This window comes from Zootoca vivipara, chromosome 15, assembly GCF_963506605.1.
Source record: "Zootoca vivipara chromosome 15, rZooViv1.1, whole genome shotgun sequence".
NCBI classification, from domain to species: Eukaryota; Metazoa; Chordata; class Lepidosauria; order Squamata; family Lacertidae; genus Zootoca; species Zootoca vivipara.
The window spans coordinates 4,581,428-4,602,072 of record NC_083290.1 but is presented as its reverse complement, the minus strand read 5'-3'; the positions used below and the strand labels follow the sequence as shown (position 1 = coordinate 4,602,072).

Sequence of the window (20,645 nt, the reverse complement as noted above, 5' to 3'; positions counted from 1 at the left end):
GGCCCTGGGGAAGCTTGAGAAATGAAACTGAAGGCACACGGAACAAGCAGAGGCCTGTCTCTGCCTTGCAATGTTGGGATAGGGGAGGCGCAGTGCTACCTCTGCATGCAAGCCAAAATAGGGCAGGCAGTCATCTAGGAGAGGGATACCTCTTTAAGGGGCCCCACCTGATATTTAGGGGAACTATCAATGTCTTCTGCTTTATAGGAAACTGAGGAAGCTGCCTTATATTGCCCAAGACCCTCGGCCCACCTAGCTCAGGACTGTCTAAAACGGGGACAGGAGACCTGTGGCCCTCCAGATTCTGCTAAACTCCAACTCCCATCATTCCTGACCCTTGGACCATGTTGGCTGAGGACAATGGGAGCTGGAGTCCCATAACTTATGGAGAGTCACAAGTTCCCTCGTCTATGCAGATTGGGCAGAAGCTCCCCAGGATATTCAGGCAAGGGCTTTTCCCAAGTGCTACCTGGAGATGATGTGCTCAACCTCTAAGCTACAGTGCCTACTTATGGAAAGGGAGCAGAGGCGATTTACTGGGTGGGGGCAAAGAGTGTTGAATTTTCTGCAGGCATTAAAGCAAAAGAAAAACACAATATATACACTTGTAACCGCTGTTTAAGAAAAAGGCATTTAAAAAGATATTTGAATGGTTGTTTATTCCAGTCACCCTTCTTGCACTTTGCAAGACACCTTCCTGTGCATTTCCTAACGATGCTATGCAAAACATCGCAAGTTAACCGTTTTAAAATAAAGAAAGACAAACAAACCCAAAACAACGGGCTACTTGTCAGTTAAATAAATAAAATTAACCAAACCGTGTCAAGGTCCCAACACTTTTCTATTTCCTTGAGTGAGTAGTTCTTGCGGGAGGGGAGAAATAAAAGAACAAAGAGCTCCGGAGGATCAGACACACACCGGAGGGAGATAAAACTGCAAAATAAAACGAAGGCAAAAACAGGAATACAAAAGGGTGAAGAAGAGGAAGAGGAGGAGGAAGAGCTTTAAAGACCAAGACAAGGAGGTCTGGAATGATCCAAGGTGATTTTATATATATTTCTTCTGTTATCATCTTAACGTCATTCTAAATATACAGATTTTTTTTCTTTTTAATGGAAAAAAGAAAAGAGAACTCCAGCAGCAGATGGCACCAGTGTCTCTGCTCAGAACCATTATGAAGTTTAAAAAAATCTGAGATTCCGGCCATCCCACCCAACATGTAATGGAGAAGCTTTGAAGAACCAAAATGTTAGCACGAGGGTCATGCAAGTCTGCTAGCCAATCTAAGACTATTTCTTCAATGTTAAGACTGGGATGGACATGTGACCATCTCAGGGGAGAAGATGGAGCAACCAACTTTGGACTTTTTAATTATTATTTTTTTAAGAAAAAACTTAGTGGCAAGCTGGGTCTATAAATTAAAAGTCCGGAGTTGTGTTGCCTGTTAAAAAAAGAATAATCTGTGATATTGGGCTGTATTCAAGTAAGTTTTACGAGTTAGGTCCATTGAAGTTAATGGGCTGTATTCAACCAAGTCCAAAGTCCTGGTCATTAGTTTCACTGAGTCCGAGTAGGACTAGCATGGAATACCACCCAGTGGGTCTACTCTGAGGATGAACGTTGGATATAATCCACTGGAAATATAAATTTAAAATAGGAGGCAATGTTCTCCCCTAATATTGGATGAAATAAACAGAAGCATGTACATTACCTTTACAAATGGCAATCAATGAGAAATGTTTACTAATCGGCAGAGTTACTTTGAAAAATAATAAAAAACACCCCACAACCCTCTCACCCACCCTCCAATTTCAAATAATGCCGATCTTGTTTTTCGTTTTTTAATATGAGGCTGGTCGTCCCAATTAAATTTGGGGTCCGTCTCCCCCTTCCCCGAAGCTCATTTGGTTTTCTCCTCAGAGGACATCTGCTGGAGACGCTTAGCATAGCTCTGAGCCATGGAGTTTATAATGGACAGGATGAAATAGCACACCATGACGATAACCAACTTTTCAAACATCCACGACAGCCAGTTTTCACTCTGCAGATGAAGAAAAAAGCAGAGAGAGAGAGAGAGAGAGGTGGGAGAGAATCCAGGTTAGAATGCACAGATAAAAAAAATCCCTTGGACTGACAGGGAATGGTTAATTTCTCCCCCACTTCCAAAAATGCCCACCTAGCTCACTTAAGGGCTTTCAAGATTCTGACCTATCTGCCATAGAGCCCGAGAAGAGTTCTGGGGGATACTACATGCAGACACAGGCCAAATTTGCTGGGTCTTCTCTGTTGCCCCGGGGGGGGGGGGGGAATCCAGAATTGGCCCTATATAGCTCCGGGGCGGATGACCTGTTTTGCAAGTGGAAGTTTCAAACCCCCTGCATCTCCAGTCAAAAGGGCTCAGGGAAGGAGGGCAGGTCACTGCCAAGCAGGGTAGTTAAAAAGTCTGGTCTAAGGCTGCTTCCTAAATTCCCTACAAGACTCGAGTCCCACACTGCAGGGGTAGATCAGCAAAAGTAGTGAGTCGGTGAGTCCTTCAGGGGAAGCTAACTGAAGAAGGCCCTAAGAGCTTCTGAAGACGGGCTCCAGGTAAGACGGCAGGGAATCTGCACACAGAAGGACCCAGATTCAATTCCTGGATGCCTCCAGGTAAGGCTCGGAAACACTCCTACCTGAAAGCCTCTAGTCGCTGTTGTTGGCCAGTGAGATACTACTGAGCTAGGTGGAACAAAGAGCCAACATGGTTTAAACGAGGCATCCCCAAACTTCGGCCCTCCAGATGTTTTGTACTACAATTCCCATCATCCCTGACCACTGGTCTTGTTAGCTAGGGATCATGGGAGTTGTAGGCCAAAACATCTGGAGGGCCGCAGTTTGGGGGTGTCTGGTTTAAACTCTGGCTTAAAGCAGTCATATGCTGGTTCAGACTATTTTTATCTATCTATCTGAGCATTGTCTGCAGGGGGGAGGCAATGGCATTGCCCATCACTCCATGCTTTGAACTGGAGATGCCCCCCAGGGGGTGGGGACCCTGGACTTTACTGTATGCAAATGCCAAGCCTCTGCTTTAAAGCTACTGGCACAATGAATGAGAAACTTGCTGTGACAGAAACTAATGCGAAACCACCCAGGGCAACCTTCTATCAAGACAGACTAATGGCCCATATAAGCTCAGGATTGGCTACACTGACTGGCAGCAGCTCTCTAGAGTTTTGGGAGTGGTACTTGGAGCTACAGACCTCCCCGGCTGCTCTTTCCCCCTGTTTTTTTTTGGGGGGGGACTAAGGGGTTAACTAAGGGCGATCTGCCCTGCTGGCCCGTCCCCCGCCCCTCTCCCTGCCTCGATTCAAAGAGTTCACACTCGGGACAATAAAGAAATACTGTAGAAAGAATCCACCGCGCCCCGTGCGCAGTGCAGCCATTGGCTGGCAGCGGAGTTCCGCGAAAGGCCACCCCCCTCCTTCAGGACTCGCTTTTGTTTTGTTCGCAGCCTGTTCCGGTTGGCACCGGGGTTGTGCAACCCGCGACTGACGCAGCAGAAAAGAACTGCTATTAAAACATTTGCCGTAAAGAGGGCTGGAGAGAAGAGAACGGGCGGCAAGCCTGGGCGTTCCCCATCGGGGTCAAGAGAGGGCAGCAGTGAGCAGCAGCATTTTCAGAATGGGTCATTCACATAATTCCCCGCTAGCTCTGGGAGGCCCGATGTCGGCTTCCTGGTACCTGAAGGCTGCCTAAATTTTCCCAGGTGGGACAAGACTCCGGATGCCCGTGAGTGCTGGATGCTCTGTGACATACTCGGTTTAGGGTTAGGGGAGGGATGGAGAGCTTGTTGGCAACCTCCCCCCTGCCAGACCAGCGTTGTTGGGCCGCTGCTCCCATCACCTCCGACCATTGGGCAGCGCTACCTGGGGCTGATGGGGAGTTGCAGCCCCCATGCTTATTTTAGGTTCCAGCAGAGAAAATACTAATCATCAGGGTATTCCTGTTGGGAATATCCCAACACGGAAGGGCACCAATTAAATTTAACCCGTGGTAGTCCTGGCTCAAGAGGAGACCCACTGAAAACCATGCACATGACAAACAGGCCCATTCGCTTTAATGGGTCTACCTGGAGTCAAAATGAGTTGGCTACAACTCTAAGGCTTTAGGGCAGGCATCCCCAAACTGCGGCCCTCCAGATGTTTTGGCTTACAATTCCCATGATCCCTAGCTAATGGATGGAGGATGGAAGCAAGTGGTCAGGGAAGATGGGAATTGTAGTCCAAAACATCTGGAGGGCCGAAGTTTGGGGATGCCTGGTTTAATGGAAGGGCACATTTCACTGTGCAATGTGTGGCTAGAAACTGGAGGGCCGAAGTTTGGGGATGCCTGCTTTAGGGTCATATAATAGTGCCCCCTCCCTCCCCGGGGTTGGCTTGCTTCCTAAAATGACCTCTGGGACAGTCATTCTAACCATCGTTTTAAAAGGTTCAGTTTTAAGGAATGCTGAGCAGCTCTCCACACCACACTTTTTTAAATAAAAAAAGCCAATTGTAAGAACATCAAAAGAACTGGATTTGGTCATCACAGTGGACACCCAGGCCGTCCAGTGGGAAACCGCCCCCCCCCCCCAAGCAGGACCTGAGTGGAACAGCAACTCTTCTCACCAGTGTGCAACTGGTATTCATAGGCAGAACTTAACCACTGTGGCTAAGAACCATCATTCAGGCGATATATATATTTTTTAAAAGCTACAATGTGACAGAGTAGGCTGCTGTCCCTAAGAGGATCTGTAAATTCAAACCATGAAGCTTATCCTAGAAAACAGGAGGCGGGGGGGGGGGAGGAGATGGTGGTGGTGGGGAAGTCAGGAAAACAGAAATAAGGGAAACAAGGCTGGAGATTTCTTACCTGGGGTCCCCCATCCGCTTTGTGGTGAAGCTTCAGCCGCTGAGTTTCCAAATATTGCTGAAAGGGCTTTTGGAGAGATGGGCCTACGCTGGGGACGGCGCTAGGTCGGGTCCCCCCAAAAAGAGCAATTCAGGCAGAACATTCGAAAAGGGTAAAGCCAGGTTTGGGGGTGGGAAAGAGAGGATGGAAGCAAAGAGCACAAGAAGGAGAAAAATATATTATTTAGGTGGGGTGGGGAAAAACTTACCGCCAAAATTCAAAATCACAGCTTAAGGAAGTGGGGGCAATCAAACCGGAGGCACGTGGAAGAACCACGGGTCTTTGGGGGTTTTTTTAAAAAAAGAAATAACACGTGGTTATCGGCTTTCCTGATGGTTTGGAAGTACAGTACAGAAAACTCCACTCGAAAGAGAGAGAAAAGATAGTAGAGAAAGAGAGGAAGGGAGAAAGAGACAGAGAAAGAAAGGAAAGGGGAAGGGGAAAAAAGCCCAAATAGCAAATGTCTTTTTGGCAGCCAAATGCCGGTTAGCTAGATCGGAGGCAGCAGCAGCAGCAGCAGAGAGAGAAGCAGGAGGTCTGAGGTTATGTTGCTAACTGTTCTTCCTGAAAGCCAAGACTGAGAGCAAGCTCAGTGCCAGGAGTTCAAATGGAGTGACTTCTGAGAAGTCCCAGCCATTTATCACCAAGGGTTCCTGTAAGAACTGGTTTGAACCGATTAGCAAGGAAATGACTTGGGCTTGTGTCATTCGCCTCAGTTTAAAAAAGAAACTGCCCGCCCCCACCTCTGTGACTTGCCCCCATTGGCTCAAAAGGAGGCGGGCCTTTGCTCCAACCAAGTCCTTATTAGGACAATTCCTGCGTCATCCATCCATCTATCCATCCATTCTCTGCCACCACTTACTCCACCCCCCTTCACACACTCCCTGGTCCAAAAAAATAAAACTGCATTTGCCAATTCCAAAAGGCACCTCCTACCAAAAGGGGGGGGGGAGAGAAGCCAGGCCATAAAAGGGGGGGGGGAGTGGCTGATTAACAAGGAACAAAGGAAAAGCTGTGAACTTTTCCTCCTTCTGAATCATTTCATACTTTATGGCCAATGACTCTGCAGGCAAATGATAGTTACGGAACACACCTTACCTTGGGAGGAATAAGGAAAACTGATTTAAAAATTGCTTTCCCAGATATCTCTGGTTTCCCAACAAGGTACGGGGTGGTGGAAAGGTTAGCTCTCAGTGCAGAAATGACTAATTGCTTCTGAAAGTGGCAACTGATGCAATATGTTTACAGGGATTATAGGTATGGAGGCGAAAGGTATCCTTTCATCACCTGAGTAGAGTGATGAAGAGAGGACTGCAACTCTGCTGGTTAAGATACTGTTAGAAATAAAAGCCCCCACCCACCCACACTAGGAATGATGTACAAAGGAAAGCTTGAAGGGTGGAGAGAGAGAGAGAGAAAGCAAGTCAGCCAAGGACAGTTTTGCCAGAACAAGGAGATGCCCTCAGAGGGTGATAAGTTCCATATGATTAGATAAATGCTCCAGTCTCTCCCCTCCCTGCAAGGATGTGCCACTGGAATCAGAAGGGCTTGCATGTGTTGTTTAGGATTAGGGATGTTAAGCTCCCAGTTGAAAGCAGGTGGGTTTGGGCAGGGGTGGGGGAGGCAGGTTCAAATCCTCACAGCCGCAATGCTCAATGAGTGACCTTCAGCCAGGCATTCGTCTCTCAAGCTTATCCTACTTCATAGGGCTGTGGAGGAGGATGAAACCAAGGAGGGAGCAGAAGGCAGGAGCCCCTTCACCCAGGCAACTAACCGAGCCTCCTGGAAAAGTGGCAGGATGTAAAAATGTAATCAGGAAATGAAACGAGAAGCTCTGTTGCTTTGCTCTTTTGTGTGCAATTAAGACACGAAAGGCAACACAGGGCTTTAAGAGGGCCGGCTCTGCCATTAGGTAAAACCACCCTAACTCCACATACAAAAGCCAGCTGGGCTAGTAGTTAAAACTTTCTTCAACACTGGCCACAGGATAGCATGCTCCATCACAGCTGAGGGCAGAAGTCTAGTTGTAGGGGCACAGAAACCGGGCACAGCTGCCCCCTCCCACATTTTGGGGGAAGTCCCCTCACTGTGTCTCACAGGCCATGCTAAAGCGATCTCCCCCCTCCCTTGAAAAGTGAAACAAAAAAGAAATCAAAGGAAAAAGCCCCCAAAACATTCCTTTAACAACTTTTAGCTAAGAGGTGCCACATAATGCGGTCAATAAAATGTGCCCCAAAAGTGGGACCTAGCCCTTCTTTGTTTTCCTTGGAGACAAAAGATTTTTTTTAAAGTCAACTTAAAATTTAATATTTTTTCACTGCTCTTTTCATGGGAAATATGAAAAGCGATAGCCAATGCTAGTCATACTCGGTAGATCTAACAGCATCTTAAGTTCCACTAATTTCATCTGATGTATTCTGACTTAATTTGATATCACCTATATAATTTATGTACATTTCTCCAGTTTGGATCTACTGATCCTTTTGGAAAGTTTCAACGAACTCTTACCTTAATGCACATACATGTATTTTCCTTTAGGATTTAAATCTGTTTTAAATAAAAAATTATCTTTGCCAAAGCTGCTGTTCCCCTGAATTTATACTGCATTCTTCACTGGCCCTTGAAAATCTAGCTACGTCCATGTTAATCACATTCAAAGTAAACTGGAAGCAACCAATGATTTTTAAATTTTAGCATACAGTAAAATACTTGGTTTAAATATATATATATATATATACTGTATACTTTCAAGGATTGGACAGTAAACACAGTTCAAATTGGGAACCAGGTTTGGAAGTGGTATATTTTCATTTATAATTAAAAAATATTTCCCCCCCCCCCAAGGTAATGTGATTAAGGTAAAAATTATGTCAGCTTAGGAAAGTTTGCAAAACCAAAGTGAAGACTCATCGCCCCGCTATGATTGTGCAGAATGACTCGTCCAGCAAAAACGAGTCACCGTATTCTCAAAAATCACACTCGGGTTAAGATTTCAGATGACACAGAAGTCCAACAGAGAAAAGAGCTTTTGAAAAGGTAACGCTTTTGCTTGAACAAACCTGTATTAGGTAGGAAATACTTAGATGGTGAGAGTTGAATGACTGGCAAAAGAAATTATTCAGATCTTTTTAATTGCAAGAGCCGAAATCCATTTGCCATCAAAAGTTAATTGCTGAACAAAGTTCACATTGTTCAGGATTGGGTGGGTACATTTTCTTCCTGATGCTCAGTTTTATTCTCTCTCTTTTTTATATCCCCTTTCCCGTAACAGAAAACGGTGCAGAATGACAACCTTGTAAATCCATTGCACAGTATAAATTTTATTAAGTTATTCTGTGGTCTTTCGGGAGCTGTTTATGAAATTACACAACTGAGTGTTATCTACTGAAAATTTACAGCTTGTTCAGGAAATGTACACCATGCGTTGTTAATACAGAGGAGAATTTTTATTTATTTTAAATGTTAAAAGGCTGTAGCTTCTGCTCACTCAGTTTGATTTTTTTAAAAAAAAACCTCTGTAATTAAGTTTGGTTTATTAATTATCATTTTGCATACTTATTCTTCATTTATGTAAGACTCTTTCAGAATGCCAAAAGGGTTAGAAACCGAAACTGAGAACAGCTGAAATGATTTTCCCATTATCCAATTAAAAGGGGGGGGGGACACATTATGGAATCTGAATAAAAACGTTCTAGATTACCATGCATGGGTTTTATTAAAGTCAGTCAACAGGGGATCTGAAAGATGAGTCGTCCAAAATGTGCATTTGACCAATATATATATATATATATATATATATACCAAAGGGATGCTCTTACTATTATTGCCATTATTCCACCATCCATGTGAATTACGCTTTATAGAGCAGAAGAACAGAGCTCCTTGCTCCAGCTACTGCTTCAGCCAGTGACAGATATTTCAGGTATTATTTCAAGAAAACTGCCTTTGCCCAGCGCAGACAATGACCGCAGCGGCGTCAATATGTTACATCACCAGCCTGCGCCTTTCGTTAGGCAAAACTGCAGAGTAGTAACATAGTTCTGGCTTTCTAGATGCAAAAAAATTATACAGCCAGGCTTACTACCCGGGGCTACTATCCATGGAGTGTTAAAAAAAAAACATCTCAACATCTACGGATTTTACTTTTTAAATAGTAGCTTATCTTAAAAGCAAAATAAAAATAGGGGGGTGTTGTCTATATAGGTGCCAATTCTATACCTACTTCCATGGGAGTGAGCCTCATTTAATTTAATGGGGCTTATTTCTGAGTAGTAGAATCAGACTGTCAGAGCAGCCCTGATGGTGGATATGAAAAGCCACAAGCCCTGAGAAATTATTATGATCAAATTTTTTAACATTCCTATAATTATTAATAAATGAGATAGGAGTCAGTTACTGGATTTATATATAAAGAATGACCCAGGTCAGCCACTAACAACAAAGGCAAATTTATATCTTAAAAAAAAAGTAAGAAAAAATTACGGTGCTCCTTGAGAAGGGTGTTCTAAACTCACCTTAAATTTCACTTTAAAAGAAATTGAGTGACAACTGGCTATAGATGTGTAAGGTATTCCTATTGTAGATTTTTAATTAAGTATTCTTCTTTACTACAATAGGTGTTTGTAAAGTATGATCCTCACAGGACATTTTTTTTATTTTGAATGATGAATTGGAATAAAATTTATGCAATTAAATGAAGTACTACGAAGACTGTTACTGTTTTACAATGCAATCCTGTACGTAAATTGAGGCCAATGGGACTAACTCTACATGCAGCACTTTCTTAGAAAAAGGAAATCAAGGATTACAGCCTCAGTTTCCTTTTTCTAAGAAAGCCAAGAGTGTGTGATTCAGCTAAATATAAGCACTTCTGATCCCATGGAACAGAGTGGGCAACCCTTTAACCATTGTTTAATTTTGCCTTTCAATTTGATGGAACTAAACTGGATTGTGCCTCAGCTTAATTTATTTCTGTTACACTCAGTGCCGAAACCTCTGAAATCAACTGGCATGTCTGAATGTATTGGATCGTGGCCACTGTTTGCTAAAAGCTTAATAAAACCTAGATTTTAAAAATACCTTTAGTAACCCTGATTTTATGAAGACAGATGGGAATATAAATAAAATACATTTTGCAGTTTAATTTCTTGTACTTTTTGTGTTTGTGTTTCAAGGCTACTACAAGTACTAAATCCAGTTAAATGACCAAATTAAAAAATGGGAAATGTACATTTTGGCTTACAGAGCATTTCATATTGTGAAACGTAACAATGTGTCAGTGATGGTGGTTATGATTTTAAATTATAATCTGTATTCAGGCTAGCTATCATCACCCAAAATGTGCCCTTTGAGGGGGGGAAATCTGTTCTGATTACTGTCATCTGAACAAAAGGACACACTTCTATCAAAAAGGCTGAAAACGTTGGTAGTGTATTTAGTATCTATAAACTGTTTTGTCCATCATCGCAACAAATTTTATTTGGAATTGCTTATACTGTACAGTACTGCCTTTTGACACTAAGTATCCAATTTTGCATGCAATTAAAACAGTTTCATAAATAGCTGGGCAGATCAGAAATGGAAAAATATTATTTACAGTCTCCAGTCTTTGAAGACGATTTGTTAATATCACCTTCACAGCTGTCAAAACTAAAAAGCCACTATGCTGAAAGTTAAAGATTTTGCATGATGTGTGGATTTCAGTGTTATGGTTAAAAAACATGCTTTATTCCATTAAAATCAGTAGGATTTAAACTCTGCAGAATCATGCCATAATCATTATTGTCTTTATTACATTTATACCCACTCTTATCCCAAGGAGCTCAAGAAAGCTGAAACCATCTCTTCATTAATCTCACAATAACCCTGCAAGGTAGGTTAGGCTGATAGAGTCAGTCTGGCAGTGGCACAGAAACTTCATGGCTGAGCAGAGGTCCAAATCTAGATATCCCACAGCCCAAGTTTCTAGCCCCACATTGCACAGTGAAATGTGCCCTTCCATTAAACCAGGCATCCCCAAACTTCGGCCCTCCAGATGTTTTGGACTACAATTCCCATCTTCCCCAACCACTGGTCCTGTTAGCTAGGGATCATGGGAGTTGTAGGCCAAAACATCTTGAGGGCTGCAGTTTGGGGATGCCTGCATTAAACCCTCCTCTGAACAAATGAAGCACTATTACAACTGACACCCCACCCTAGTAGGATCACCACCCCTTTGCTTGCTGGCTCGATATTCTACATTTTGACAAAGTCCTGACCATTTCCTCTGACCATTTCTCCCCTTGCACTTATAAAATCAAAATCCCATCTGCATCGGAGAACCCTGTACCCCAAGTTCCGAAGTTTGCATAGTACTTGGTATTGCAGGGAAATATATATATATCATCAAAATTTCAACTGCAAAAGTGCACAAGGTAACTTTTAAACAGCCAATTATGTGTATTACAAATCTCTGCTATTCTTTGGGAACAACGAACACTTCTCTATTAAGAATTTGGAACTGGTCACTGTTTGGCTAGAAACTGGACCCTGTTCTTTATTCTAACAGCCAAATGGGTCAACGATCTTACATTGCCCGATGTCCCTTTTCTTAATAAGCAACAGACAGAAACCGGTTCCAAATTGTTTAATAGGGCAGTCCTAAGTGCTAAATATAGTTAAGCTCCTTGGTCTTTTCTTTTACAAGCCAGATGGCCTGTCCTGTCCAGAATTCATTGTACTCCGGACTAACGCTTCTGGACATTTCTTGCCAGCTTTCACGGACAAGGAAGCACATGTTGCATTTAAGGATGCTGAACATCCTTCAAGCAGTCTGGCCAAATGCATTTCTGAGAGCTGCAGGTTGCTGTTGTTTTAAAAAAAAAGAGGGAAAGTAACTAGCCCTCTTGAAGAAGGAAAGCTTAAGGAGATGGTGATGGTGTCTTTGAAAGCCTCAGAGCAAAAAGCAGTGGTTGGTTTGCCATTCCAGTAATTGGGTGGGATTTTTCTGTGGCATTCTGTCTCGGCCACCACAAGCCCTTGTGCTCCTACTTCAGAAAATTCTCATGCTCTAAAGCAGTGGTTGTCAACCTTTGCAGACCCTGGATCAGTTTTTAAAACTCCACGCAGCAGCATAGGACTGACTCTCTCCCTCTCTCTTCTTCTGTCTATTGTTTCTTTTCCTTTTCTGACAATTTCTCTCCTTCATTTTCTCCTCTCTGTTCCATCCTCCCCTCTCCCTCACCTTGGCTGCCTCTATCCATCAACCTACCGGTAACACTTTCTAGTCTCCTCTCTTTCTCCATCAGCCATGGTTCACAATCCCTAAAACTACTGAGAAACGTGTGCATTGAAAAGCATTCTGTTCAAACAACAGCTCATCCACCAATTCTGAAAATTTTAAAAGAAGGTAACGAACCTACAGCACGCAAATATTGAGCCTGTGTCTCCATACCCATTGGGAAAGAGGTGCTAGAAGATTTCAGCTAAGGGAGTTAAGTAGGTGATTAGTGCCTGCTTTCCCCTCTGTTCACACAGGACAGATTTGGAAGTGAACAGAATGGCAGGGGCTGGAGATGATGAATGAAAGGGTCTCCTTTCCAGTAGTGGCTGGTGTGATAAGGCAGAGCTGCAGAGCCACACTCCTGAAACCAGCTTACCTGGACAGGTCAGGGCAGTGGCGAGGCTGGAGATGGGTAGGCTCATGGGCGGAAGCATGAAATCTAGTAGCACATCAGCCACAAATGGATTGTCACCCTCCTCCCATACAACCATAGAGAAGGGAGGTGTGTGTGTGAAAGTGAGCTAGACTGGCATCTTGGCTCTTTGCTTGCCTCTTTGTTTCTGAAACAAAAGGAACTACCTCACTCTGAAGCAGACCGCTGGCCCATCGAGCACTGAACGGACGGCTCTGCTTGGCAGTGTTTTTTATTCCCAGGCAGGGTCTTTCAAGACACACATTTGCATATGGTTTGCATGTGCATCAATGCAAATTTAGGGAACCAAAGGAAAAAGGTGCCTGCAAGCTATTTTTAAAATAAAGAGAGGAAGATGATTGGGGGTCACACTGCAAAAGACCCTGGGCTCAGACCTCCACAGACCTTGGTCTCATTCAACGAGATTGCCTGAACGTACGAAGTATGTAGTCTACACCCAGCTCTGCCATTCCTCCCAATGCCTCTTTTAGCCAGCAGTTGTTCCCCACTTAATTCTGCAAATCCATGAGGACTAGAAACCTGAGTGCTAGTGGGCAGCAGAAAGCAGGTATCATATCCCCCGCCCCCCCGGGCCTATTAGTTTTTGCCATGGTGATGCCAGGGAATTTGACTTCGCAACCCTGAGGCTTCTTCCTGGCTCTCCCTTTGACAACCTGAGTGAGTCAGGACTGCAGGCGTCAGATGTGGCCAACTGACTCTGCTCCCTTTGAAATTGTATCGCAGAAGCAGATCGTTGAAACATGTTACCTCGAAGGAAGGAAGGCGCCGTAAGGTGATGTACATCATGCAAACTATACGCAGCGAGATGCACATTGATGGGTGACTTAAGAATGAGTCACATCTCACCTCATCTCACAACCCTGCTCTGGAAGGCGAAACAAAGAAGTGAGGAGTAAGAAGGGGTGTCTGTGCAGGCTTGCTAAATGCCCTAGTGATGCTCTTGGCTGTGTACATTTACATCTACATTTAAGGCATCTAGTCCAGCATCTTCTTCTCACATTAGTCAGTCAGATGCCTGTGGGAAATCAGCAAGCAGGATTCGAGCGCAAGAGCACTCTCTCCTCCTGGGAACTGTGGCTTACAGAGCTACGATTCCCAGCACCCTTACACTACAGTTCTCAGGGTTTTTTATTTTCATTTTTGGTGGTGGTGGTGGGAAGCCATGGGTTTTATTAAGCATATGGTGCGTACACAGGCTTCACTTAAAGATTTGCCATGATGGGAATGCCAGAGTGGACATTCTCGCTGAAAATGGCAAGCCTGCTTTGCAAGCAGAAGATCTAGTACATGGGTAGGCAAACTAAGGCCCAGGGGCTGGATCCGGCCCAATCGCCTTCTAAATCCGGCCCGTGGATGGTCCGGGAATCTGTGTGTTTTTACATGGGTAGAATGTGTCCTTTTATTTAAAATGCCTATGGGTTATTTGTGGGGCATAGGAATTCGTTCATCCGCCCCCCCCAAAAAAATAGCCCCCCCCCACAAGGTCTGAGGGACAGTGGACCGGCCCCCTGCTGAAAAAGTTTGCTGACCCCTGATCTAGTATCTCCAGGTAAGAGTAGGAAAGACTCCCTGACTGATCACAGAAAGCAGCATCCTACAGAATGACTTAGGGTGGTGATCCCAAAACTGACATTTTCTGCTGCTCCCCCTCCTGCAATAGTGGAAGCAGGGACCATCCATACCCCACCCAAGTAGGAAAGCATGCAGAAGGGGTTGGCTGAGGCTAGTGGGGCAGTGCCCCATTTGCCCAAATGGCCCTGCCTCCCACTGCCCATGCTCAATGCAGTTACCCTGAGCGTCCCTAGGCGATGGACAGAGGGAGGGACACACACACGGGTGATTTTGGGGCAGCAACCTCGCGCCTGCCATAACTTCTGCTTCCAGCCCATCTTGCATCATAGGAAACAGAGCCTAACGTTTTGCTTAAAAGTTTCCAGGGTCTCTATGTTTGGGGCCAAAGTTGTTCCAAATGACTATATGGTATGGTTACCAGACGTCCCCGTTTCCCGGGGACAGCCCCCGGATTTACAAATCAGTCCCCTATCATTTCCACTATCATTCCGGCTGAAGTTGAAAAGTGTCGCCGGATTCATTGAAAAAAAATCTGGTAACCTTACTATACGGGTACTGTTTTAATAACTCTGCACCAGACTCTATTAAAAAAAGAGAAAAAAGAGGAGTATCCGGAATAAAAACAGCTGTTCAAGGCCGAACCACTGAACAACATCTCTTTGTGGCTTTGTACTTTCTTGGGGGGAGTGGTGGCTGGAGTTTTTATTTTTGAAAAAGAGGAGCTGTTTTGCTTATTATGTGTTGCAGTTATATAGCTCAACTTTCCACCCAGAAGCTCAAAGTAGTGTACAGGGTTTCCTGCCCCTCCACATCTTCTCCTCATGACAACCCCTGTGAGGTAGGCCAGGCTGAGAGGTAGCAACTGGCCCAAGGTCACCCAGTGGGCTTCATGGCTGAGTCCTGAGTCGGGATTCGAACCCTGGTCTCTCATGTCCGAGCCCAACACTCTAAGCACTGTTATACCACACTGCTTCTCTTTACCACGGGTAATTCCCTCCAAGAACCTTTGGCATTCATTTTTCAGAGAGGGGCCGTTGCTCAGTAGAAGATCATCTTTTAGGAGAGACCCCAGCCTGAATCCCTAGAGAGCTGCTGCTAGTCATAGACTCACAGTCGGAAGGGATCCCAGGGTCATCTAGTCCAACCCCCTGCAATGCAGGATGCTGCAATGCAATGCTCAACTGAAGCGTCTAGTCGGTGCAAGCAATATTGAGCTGTTTGATGCCGCCTAAGGCAGCTTCCTACCGGTATGTTCCCAACTCTTAATATGAAGCGGGAGGCTGTAGTTCCAGTTTTAGAGCACCAACTTTTCATGCAGAAGGGTTCTAGTTCAACCCCTCCTTCGGCATCTTCAGGCAGGGCTATGAGAAGAACCTCCCCCTCCTGCAATCTTGAAGAGCTGCTGCCTGTCAGTGCAGACAGTACTGAACTGGGGGGGGGGCAAGGATCTTTAAGGAACCTTCTTACGTTCCCATTTTAAAGAAGAAAACTAATCTGGGACAAGTCTCGGGAGAAGACGCTTATGTAAATGCAGAGAAGCAAAAGAGGTGGGGGGTTTTTTTTGGAAGGGGGGGGGGGAATAGGAGAACCTGGTAAAGCATTCTCTGTTTCAGGGGTTGCTAATATATTCTCCAAGACCTGCATCTCATTCCCCCCTCCCAGCCACACCCAGACTCCTTCCACCTGGTTTATCTGAACCTTGAAATGGCTCATTTAATTCCACACACAGACACTCCCCCACCTCCAGACGGTGATATAAACGGCTTTTAACGGTTAGATTTTTTTAAAAAAATGAGTTGTCATTTCCTGTAATGATAAAAGGTTCTCGCAGCCTTTAAAAAAAAAGAAGCCGTCCGTTTCTCCCACGCTCAGCCAATACCAAGGCAAGATGCAAGGCGATTCAGAACAAACCCAGAACTTCGATGAGCTTGACTCAGTTGTAAAAGATCACACTGCAGCAGAAACTCTGGATCAGCTCCAGAAGGGAGCTTTCCACTCCAAACCAAGGTCGCTTACAAGCAGACCTGCTTTATGGAGATATGCTTTCATTTTGGGATTTTAAAAAGTGTGTGTGTTTAAAAAAAATACTTGCTATATATAGTTGCCAACAGTACCAGCAAAAGAAAGTGATGAGATTTCTGATGTTCAGTTCAAGCAAATCTTGTTGGCTTTATAATAGTTTTAAGGCTGCAATCCTACACACACTTATTCAGGGATAAGTCCCACAGTGGACCTTCCCTCTGGGTGAACGGGAAGAGGATTGTTACTTTCTCATAGAGCTGTTTCAGGAGATGTTAAGGGCTGAAACCTACTCTTCCTCTTTCCGTTCATGGTGAACATTCATATATCACCTTAATATCTTCCTTCCCCAATAGTTCCAGGTTTTAGTATGGTATACCCGGAGGTCCAAGTCACTGTTTTTGAATAATACTCTTGCATTCATTGCCCTGGACTGAAAGAAAACCCAGGACCAGATAGTACAATTTGCTCTGCCTCTCTCCCTAGGCTCTCATAAATCATAGACAGTAATCTCTTTGGGCCAGGGGCCTGTTGCTTATTGTTACTCCATTAAGCACCACCAGAACGACACATTTTCCTCCAAGGAGCTTGAGGTGATTTATGTGCTTCTTCCCTAGCCCCATTTTATTCTCACAACAACCCTGCGAGGTGGAGATAGGCTCAGGCCAAATCACTCACCGAGTGAGCTTCATGACCAAGCGTGGATTTGAACCCTGCCCTCTCAGGTCTTAATGTGATCCACTACACCACACTGGCTCCTGAAAACGTGTGTGAGGGCATGTGTTTTTGTGCATATCTGCTGGGCATATAATTTGATTAACAGATGCAGATGAGAGCCTTTTCTCAGTAGGCGCTGCATTCATTTCACTGCAGGAAAAATCCTGACTGGCTGCGGCCAATGACCTTTGCAGATTTGAATACAATCCTACCGGCCACAGCTCCTGATCACACACTCACTCACTCACTCACTTACTGGCTTTTGGCTGCTGGGTTAAATCCCTGTACTGTAGCTCTTTTTTCACACCCACACCCCTCCTCCCAACCCTACAATTACTGTGCTGCTGCTGTGATCCATTTAAAAAGGGTTTAAAGACCTGACGTGTCTAGAATTTCCTTCACATCTGCGCCTCCTTTTCAAAATAATAAATGGAACTTTCTCCCTCCCCCCCTTCTGTTTCAGAGTTGTCCAACTTGCGTACTGGGCTGAGTAAACAATGTTTTCAACCCACCCACTGGTTTCGGATATATTTGGTGGGAAGAAGTCGCTTACAGCACACACACAGAGAAAGGGAGGTCCCAATGCCATGACCGAGAAACTTCCGAGACGGTTACACATCTCCTTGGCTTCAGCGTCTTTTCCTAACCAAGCATTAAGGCAAAGCCAGTGCAACCCTTCAATTTCTTAGCTTCGAAGAGCTTTGGAACTCCGGCTTGTTCCCTATCAGATACTGAGCTTGGGCTCTTCTTCCCACCTGGAGGATGGAGGTGGTGGCGGTTTGGATGCTCTGTGTCCAGTTGGTTGCCACAAAAGCTTCAGAAAAGCCACAGCAGAGGTGGTGGTGGGGAGCCTGTGGCCCTCTAGGTGTTTATTTGCTTTTCATTTATTCAATTTACATCCCAGAAGGAGCCCAGGGCAGCAAACGGCAAACGATTGAAAACATATGGAAAGGTTGATTCCAATACACAAGCAGATGGGGAAAGTTCTGAACTTGAAAGGCTTGTTGCAGGACTCCAGCTCCCATCAGCCCATGGCTGGGGTGGGGATGGTGGGAGTTGGAGTCCAGCGACATTTGGAGGGCCACATGCTCTCCCCCCCCCCCAATTTTAACCCACTGGTGCAATGCTGTTTAAGCTGAAGCACATTGGATGCTCGGATTAAACGGCATCGTGTTCGGTAGGGAAATATATAAAGGTAGCTACAGAACCATCTGGCAACCCGGTTTCAGGTTTCGTACCTGCAACTTTACCAAATGGTTTTATTTCTAGTTTACTGCTGTTCTTGAGGAGCTCAGTACTTTTGCGGTCGGCTTTGGGGACAGGTGGGTCATGTTTGCCTGAATCCATGACAACTACACAGAAATGCACCGCAAAGCATTGTCGTAATTTATATTTATTTGTAAAGTTCCAGTGTAGAGCTACTTTCTGTGGCACTACCCCGCTCTGCTGCCTAACGTCACGTAACACTTTGCAGAAGTTGGGAACGGCTTGGAAATTCCCGATCGGGCAGCTTAAAAAACGGTTGCAAAGAGGGGAATGATCTCCCTCTTGATAGCAAAGCAATTTATTAAATCTCAGGAGGGCGGAGGGAGTGAAAAGGGGAGGCGGGGGGGGGGGCTGGCTTCCTTTGACAGGGGTAGGGTCTGCCAAACCTTAGTCCCATGTTCAGTCTGCAGAAACAGCTCTTAAAAGAAATAAATGGCTGGGGACCCCTCAACCCACATTGAAAAGGTCTTTATGATTTCATACATAGTCATTTAGCTGACGGTCTCAAAAAGAAAAAGATACCACAAAAAAACCCACCAAAAATATTCCTTGCAGTGAAATTAATTAAATCTGCTTGGATAAAAGCAAAACACCACAGAGCAAATAGATAAGTAAATAAATATGCTATACTGTACATCATAATCGTGTGACAGAGTTCGTCTTGCTTCTAGTGGGTGGGGTAGGGAAGGCAGCCAGAAAACAAGGAAGGTTGCAACATTTCGTTTTTAAGTGGCTGGAAATAAATACACTTGACTGTGTATCGTTCAAAGAATATATACAGCACAGAACGGCAATGGAAATCTCTCACTGCACACCCCCTTGCGCAAAATGTATAGTAAAATATTGTATGGACGCATTTGATTTTACAAATATAGGTTGCCACAAGCACAATGTCTGGCGATAGTAGGAAAATTTTGCGGCCCATGCCTGGAACTGGGCAGGGATATTCAAGAAGCCCAATGAGGTCTGTTTAGATAGAAAGCAAACCTCACTGGTTCAAGATGGGATTTGCTCCCAGGTAATGGTGCAAAAAACCCCTGCAGCCTAGATTGGCTTCGGCTGTCTTCAATTAAATCCACCAGGAGGAAGAACATGCCTAGCAAGTTTACATTGTGCACCGCAAAAGGGTGAGCTACACTTTGTGTCCGATAATGATTAAGAAATTCTGGTTCCTGCTGTGGTTTTTACACATGGTTTTATATATGCTACTCTGGGGAGACGCAGATGAGGTCATGTTTGAGAGATAGAAATAATAATAATAAAAGTCAAACGATATCAGGACATTCCAGAAGCCTTCCCATCTCCCGAGAACATTTCTGAAGCCTGAGGTGAACCACCCAACCAAGTTCTGAATCTGAAAGAAGTTTTCTGCAAAAATACTAAGCAATGTACGGGAGGGAAGAGTTAGAAACACTCTTGAAAGTTGATGAGCGAGGAGGAAAAATGCTACTAGTTTTGGTCTGAAGATTTAGAGGTGTTTTCGAAGAGACCTCACTCGGAAAACACCAGTTTGCATAGAATTGTAGAGTTGGAAGAGACCCCCAAGGGTCATCTAGTCCAACCCCCTGCAATGCAGGAATCAAAGCTAAAGAATCCCTGACAGATGGCCATCCAACATCTGTTTAAAAACCTCCAATGAAGGAGAGGCCGCCCCCTTGCAAAGTAGCCTGGTTCCACTGTTGAATGGCTTTTACCGTCAGAAAGTTCTTACTAATGTTTTGCTGGAATCTCCCGTTTTTCCATTGGTTCAGGTCCTACCCTCTGGAAGAAGCTTGCTCCACCTTCCATGTGACAACTATCCTTCAGATAGTTGGAGGTGGCTTTCATATCATCTCTCAGCCTTCTCTTCTCCCTACTAAACATACCCAACTCCCTCACTGCTCCTCAAAAGGCTTCATTTCTGGACCTTTATCATCCTGGTTGCCCTCCTCTGCACAGCTTTCTTTAATGGGAGGAAGAAGAAGCCAACCAACCGCCACTGAGAATTTATTTATTTATTTATAAACACAGAAAGCTACCTTAAGACAGGTATAAGCTACCTTAATACTTTCAGAAGACATCTGAAGGCAGCCCTGTTTAGGGAAGTTTTAATGTCTGATGTTTTATCGTGTTTTTAATATTCTGTTGGGAGCTGCCCAGAGTGGCTGAGGAAACCCAGCAAGATGGGCAGGGTATAAATAATAATAATAATAATAATAATAATAATAATAATAATTCATAATAATAATAATAATAATAATAATAATAATAATAATACCTTATCTAACCTTGTCTACACCAGGGATACGAAACCTGTGGCCCTCTGAATCTGGTTGCAGACTGCAATAACCATATTCCATGACCATTAGCTTGCTGGAGTCCAACAACTTCTGAATGGCCACAGGTTCCCTCCCCATCTCTGGTGCACAGTGGCTCGCAGCAGGGACATTCCTAACCCCAGCTGGAGAATGT

At 44.5% G+C, this 20,645-nt stretch overlaps 1 protein-coding gene across 3 annotated transcripts in view; it reads right to left on the bottom strand.

The window, feature by feature from the left end:
- Positions 1–642: 642 nt before the first annotated feature.
- The window catches only part of VMP1 (vacuole membrane protein 1), a 109,599-nt gene continuing 89,596 nt past the window's right edge, over positions 643–20,645 (bottom strand). For all 3 annotated transcript variants that reach the window (XM_035140115.2, XM_035140116.2, XM_035140117.2), the window contains exons 11-12: positions 4,888–4,987; positions 643–2,041 (exon numbers count right to left, since the gene is read on the bottom strand). In XM_035140115.2, coding sequence (XP_034996006.1) covers positions 1,901–2,041; positions 4,888–4,987 — 241 coding nt within the window. In that variant the 3' untranslated portion in view covers positions 643–1,900. The remainder of the gene's footprint in view (positions 2,042–4,887; positions 4,988–20,645) is intronic.